This window comes from Oncorhynchus gorbuscha, linkage group LG02, assembly GCF_021184085.1.
Source record: "Oncorhynchus gorbuscha isolate QuinsamMale2020 ecotype Even-year linkage group LG02, OgorEven_v1.0, whole genome shotgun sequence".
Classification (NCBI taxonomy): domain Eukaryota; kingdom Metazoa; phylum Chordata; class Actinopteri; order Salmoniformes; family Salmonidae; genus Oncorhynchus; species Oncorhynchus gorbuscha.
The window spans coordinates 76369436-76375736 of record NC_060174.1 but is presented as its reverse complement, the minus strand read 5'-3'; the positions used below and the strand labels follow the sequence as shown (position 1 = coordinate 76375736).

Here is a 6301-nt window from a genome sequence, read left to right as displayed (position 1 = left end):
GAAGGCTCTGGCAGCGCTGAACAGGTGGGAGACTCCGGCAGCACAGGAGAGGAGGAAGGCTCTGGCTGCGCTAAACAGGCGGGAGACTCCAGCAGCGCTGTAGAGGAGGAAGGCTCTGGCTGCGCTGAACAGGCAGGAGGCTCCGGCAGCGCTGTAGAGGAGGAAGGCTCTGGCTGCGCTAAACAGGCGGGAGACTCCAGCAGCGCTGTAGAGGAGGAAGGCTCTGGCTGCGCTGAACAGGCAGGAGGCTCCGGCAGCGCTGTAGAGGAGGAAGGCTCTGGCTGCGCTAAACAGGCGGGAGACTCCAGCAGCGCTGGAGAGGAGGAAGGCTCTGGCTGCGCTAAACAGGCGGGAGGCTCCGGCAGCGCTGTAGAGGAGGAAGGCTCTGGCTGCGCTAAACAGGCGAGGCGCACTGAAGGCCTGGTGCGTGGTGCTGGCACTGGTGGCACTGGACCGAGGACACGCACAGGAAGCCTGGTGCGGGGAGCTGCCACCGGAGGACTGGTGTGTGAAGGTGGCACAGGATGGAGCGGACCGTGAAGGCGTACTGGAGAGCCTGAGAGCATCAAATCAAATCAAATTTTATTTGTCACATACACATGGTTAGCAGATGTTAAATGCGAGTGTAGCGAAATGCTTGTGCTTCTAGTTCCGACAATGCAGTGATAACCAACAAGTAATCTAACTAACAATTCCAAAACTACTGTCTTATACACAGTGTAAGGGGATAAGGAACATGTACATAAGGATATATGAATGAGTGATGGTACAGAGCAGCATACAGTAGATGGTATCGAGTACAGTATATACATATGAGATGAGTGTGTAGACAAAGTAAACAAAGTGGCATAGTTAAAGTGGCTAGTGATACATGTGTTACATAAGGATGCAGTCGATGATGTAGAGTACAGTATATACATATGCATATGAGATGAATAATGTAGGGTAAGTAACATTATATAAGGTAGCATTGTTTAAAGTGGCTAGTGATATATTTACATCATTTCCCATCAATTCCCATTATTAAAATGGCTGGAGTTGGGTCAGTGTCAATGACAGTGTGTTGGCAGCAGCCACTCAATGTTAGTGGTGGCTGTTTAACAGTCTGATGGCCTTGAGATAGAAGCTGTTTTTCAGTCTCTCGGTCCCAGCTTTGATGCACCTGTACTGACCTCGCCTTCTGGATGATAGCGGGGTGAACAGGCAGTGGTTCGGGTGGTTGATGTCCTTGATGATCTTTATGGCCTTCCTGTAACAACGGGTGGTGTAGGTGTCCTGGAGGGCAGGTAGTTTGCCCCCGGTGATGCGTTGTGCAGTCCTCACTACCCTCTGGAGAGCCTTACGGTTGAGGGCGGAGCAGTTGCCGTACCAGGCGGTGATACAGCCCGCCAGGATGCTCTCGATTGTGCATCTGTAGAAGTTTGTGAGTGCTTTTGGTGACAAGCCGAATTTCTTCAGCCTCCTGAGATTGAATAGGCGCTGCTGCGCCTTCTTCACGACGCTGTCAGTGTGAGTGGACCAATTCAGTTTGTCTGTGATGTGTATGCCGAGGAACTTAAAACTAGCTACCCTCTCCACTACTGTTCCATCGATGTGGATAGGGGGGTGTTCCCTCTGCTGTTTCCTGAAGTCCACAATCATCTCCTTAGTTTTGTTGACGTTGAGTGTGTGGTTATTTTCCTGACACCACACTCTGAGGGCCCTCACCTCCTCCCTGTAGGCCGTCTCGTCGTTGTTGGTAATCAAGCCTACCACTGTTGTGTCGTCCGCAAACTTGATGATTGAGTTGGAGGTGTGCGTGGCCACACAGTCGTGGGTGAACAGGGAGTACAGGAGAGGGCTCAGAACGCACCCTTGTGGGGCCCCCGTGTTGAGGATCAGCGGGGAGGAGATGTTGTTGCCTACCCTCAAAACCTGGGGGCGGCCCGTCAGGAAGTCCAGTACCCAGTTGCACAGGGTGGGGTCGAGACCCAGGGTCTCTTGACTAGTCTCTCAAAGCACTTCATGATGACGGAAGTGAGTGCTACGGGGCGGTAGTCGTTTAGCTCAGTTACCTTAGCTTTCTTGGGAACAGGAACAATGGTGGCCCTCTTGAAGCATGTGGGAACAGCAGACTGGTATAGGGATTGATTGAATATGTCCGTACATTTTTAATTCAGGCTGTAACAAAACAAAATTTGGAAAACGTGGTGTGAATACTTTCAGAAGGCATTGTACTAACCGCAGTTCTATGAACTAAGTAGCTCATGCAGTGGATTGAAAATCTGTCTAGAATATCACTTATATGCCAATGCGCCTATGCTTTTCAGCTCTCTTCCAATGATGATTCTACTCCGACTACTGATTGGATTTGTCAAAGTGTATATATCAATATACAGGAGTGAGGTTGTGGGCAGGCTGAATTGATATATTAGTGTTAATGGCAAGGAGAAGAACATTTGGCCTCAGCAAATCCCACTGCTACTTTGACAGATTTAATTTGCTAACCCTTGTTAAAACCTCTATGGGATCGGTGTTCCTCCACCGGGATAGTTGAGCTAACGTGCGCTAATGTGATTAGCTTGACGTTGTAAATAACAAGAACATTTCCCAGGACATAGACATGTCTTATATGGCAGAAAGCTTAAATTCTTGTTAATCTAACTGCACTGTCCGATTTACAGTAGCTATTACTGTCACTGGTGTAGAGAGGAGTAGGCAGGTCGTAGTCGCAGGTTTAGAACTTCTGAATTTCTTAAGCACCAGAGATCAAAGAGGGACATAACCCAAACGCTGTTGTGCTCAAAATATATCTTCATGAACAAAAAGGCACAGGGCGAACACAAAGTGTAAAATATACAGTGCACGGGAAATAGTAGGAGAGGTTCCTCTCAGGAATTCAAGTAACATTTAGAATGACCAACAAAGTAAAATGGCAGAGGGAGTATGTATACATATACAGTGATAGAGTGGGGGATGTAACCAGGTGTGTGTAATGATGACGAGAGTCCGGGATTGATGAGTAAAGGGCGTTTGCCAGCAGTAGGTTCGGCAGCAGCTAGAAGGCCGGCGACCCCGAACACCTGAGCTGGACAGGGAGGGAAGCCAAAGTGAAGGCTGGTGTGACAATTACAGTGAAAACATTCCATGCTATTGTTTGAGGAGAGTGCACAACAACAAAACATGTTTATCACGGCAACTGGTTTGATACATTCACCTCTGAAGGTAAATAATGTACTCTCATTCAATAATCTTGCTATGATTGGTCATTCTGGGTGTTCCAGAGATAAAATGTAGCATAGTTTTTTTTGATCAAATAAATGTTTATATTCAAATGTAGGAACTGGGTTTTAAAGTTTGAACCCCTTGTTACGCGTGCGGAGAAGGTGAACCCAAATGCAGACTCAGACGAGGAGACAAGGATAGGTAACCAATGTATTTATTGAAAAGCGGGAGAGGAGATGGGGTGCAGTCCAGGAGAATCTAGGGCAGGTAGTAGGGAATCCGAACTGAGGCTGAGGGCAAGGAGATTAGGAACCGGGTAAGCAGGTCTGGAACGGAATCCAATGAAGCAGTCGAGAGACCCTAATCCCAGTAGCGGGGATCCAGGGCAGAAAAGCAGGACTGAGGAGACGAGGGACTGGAGACAGGTACCAGAGTCAGAGTAGATGGGCCTGTATGTGAGTTCAGGGAAAACAGGCACAACAAGATAACAAAATCTATGCAGGAACAAACAGCTAGAAATGCAGAATGACTGAGTAGAGGCTAGTTTGTAGGGTTCTTGATTATGGAACAGGTTGCAGCTGGTGGGAATCTGCTCTGCTTCCAGCACACCTGTCTCCACTCACACAATCACATAGAGAGAGAGAGAGAGAGAGAGAGAGAGAGAGAGAGAGAGAGAGAGAGAGAGAGAGAGAGAGAGAGAGAGAGAGAGAGAGAGAGAGAGAGAGAGAGAGAGAGAGAGAGAGAGTGCACTGGGGGAGTGGTGGCAGGTTAGGGGGGTCCAGGATGAGAAGTAGAGGGCGTGGCAGGAGCAGATGTAACACCCCTGCTGTTTCTGGCCCCACACCATGTGAAGATTAGTGTCTTTTCTGTAGGAAGCTAATTTTCCATCATGTAGAACCTTCCTGGGAGTGTGTAAACGGAAAATGTTTTATTACCATATCATTTTTGTATGTTCTCTATAGTTATGTACTTGGAAATGTATCAATTGACCAATTCGGCTTGATACAACATTTTCTGATGTATTGCAACGCTTCACTGGATCAGTCTGAAACTTTACATATACACTGCTGACATCTAGTGGCCAAAATCTAAATTGCGTCTAAACTGAATTTTTTTATTATGGCCTTTCTCTTGCATTTCAAAAATGATATAACAAAAAATGTATTAAACTAATTCATGTTTTTTTGTTTGTATTTTCTTTTACCAGATCTAATGTGATATATTCTCCTACATTAATTCACATTTCCACAAACTTCAAAGTGTTTCCTTTCAAATGGTATCAGGAATATGCATATCCTTGCTTCAGGTCCTGAGCTACAGGCAGTTAGATTTGGGTATGTCATTTTAAAAAATAGAAAAAAAGGTGATCCTTATTAACATTGACCCTAGTTTACAAAGACAGCATTACTAGTGGTGCATTTCAATAGGGACAAACACTTTTTATTCACTTTTACACATTAAAAAGTATATTACAATCGAAGAGACATAATCTTGGACTGGAACATTTTCTTTACCACTTTGTAAATCTCTTTGGACTGAAGCCCATAGATAATTGGGTTAAGACAAGGAGCAACCAGAGAAAATATAATGGATGCCAGTTTCCTGTGATTCGACCACTGTGGGTACCGATGAAGAAAGACAATGATGAAACCTGTCATCAGCATAATGAGGTATACAGCCAGGTGTGTGAAGCAAGTGTTCAGGGCTTTGCTGTTCAACGACTTGCTCTTACTCCTCACACACACCATGGTGATCCTAATGTATGTCAGAGCCACAGTCCCGATGGAGGCGATAAAAAGGAGCGCAGTGAAAAAGAGTCCGTATATGTCATTTATAAACACACTCTCACAGGAGAGCTTGAACAACGAAGCGTTGTCGCAGAAAGGGTTGAAAACCTTTGACCGGCAGCGTGATAAGCGGACAGAGAGACCTATAAGGACCGCCACAATGAGAAATGCCACACCCCAGGCAAACACACACAGTTTTACCAGCATTTTGTTGTTCATGATGGAGGCATATCGCAAAGGGTTGCAGATGGCCATATACCTGTCAAAAGCCATGATCATTAGTATTGTATGTCCGGTCGCAGCAAACATGTGACCGCAGAACGCTTGTATGGCACACTCAACATAGGTAATATATCTTTCTCCACTTGCTTTGAAAATATCACTCAGCACTCGAGGTATGAAGGTGGTGATACTGAGAGCATCGTTGAAAGACATGTTGCAAAGGAGGATGTACATGGGCTGGTGAAGGCTCCTCTCCATGCAGATCACCACTGCGAGGCTGATGTTGGCCACCATTGTGAAGATGTAGATAACAAGGAGGATGATGAAGGCAGGGTAGGAAGACTGGTGGGTGACGTTTAACCCCTCTAGGAGGAGAACAAGCTCATTGTATGTATGGTTCTCCATCTGAGGGGCGGAGAGACCTGAAAGAGAGAAGAGAATTAATAGAAAAACACATAAGATACAGTTCCAATCAATCAAAAAATGTATGATATTATAATCCAATCCCGACACTGCCACCAATTTCATGTGAAACTGGAATGACTTAGTCAAAGTTAAAGAAAATTTAAATGGCTAATGGAAAATGTGTATACATAGACGCCACTCACTTAATTTAATAAACGGCCCCTGCTACATAAACATACAGGCTTTATTCTAACATCTCATACCATTGACAGAGAGAGAGTGCGAAGTTATTCACTAGATTAATCTGTGTCCAGTTCACCCTATCTGAAACACCAGCCAGAAAAAGCAACACCACCACCTTTTATTAGGTTAGGGATGGTATCTCTAATGCTGGGGTATGTACCGTAGGTTCGGTCACAGTACTCTGTGGGGAAAGCGTTGCCAAGCAACAGGCTCTAAATTTGTCTCATCTCTCAGGTTCAGTAACTCACCTACAGTCTATAACCCTAACATGCCAGGGTTCAACATTAACACGCTGGCCTAGTGCCAGTATAGTGTATTCGGAAAGTATTCAGACCCTTTAGCTTTTTCCACATTTTGTTAGGTTACAGCCTTATTCTAAAATGTATTACATTGTTTTTTCCTCATCAATCTGGACGTATTACCCCCTAATGACAAAGCTA

At 45.5% G+C, this 6301-nt stretch overlaps 1 protein-coding gene across 1 annotated transcript; it reads right to left on the bottom strand.

Moving 5' to 3' along the window:
• Window positions 1-4673: 4673 nt before the first annotated feature.
• On the bottom strand, window positions 4674-5863 carry LOC123990655 (olfactory receptor-like protein COR4). The gene has a single exon (XM_046291379.1). The coding sequence runs from the start codon at window positions 5739-5741 to the stop codon at window positions 4674-4676; it is 1068 nt and encodes a 355-aa protein (XP_046147335.1). The 5' UTR covers window positions 5742-5863.
• Window positions 5864-6301: the final 438 nt, after the last annotated feature.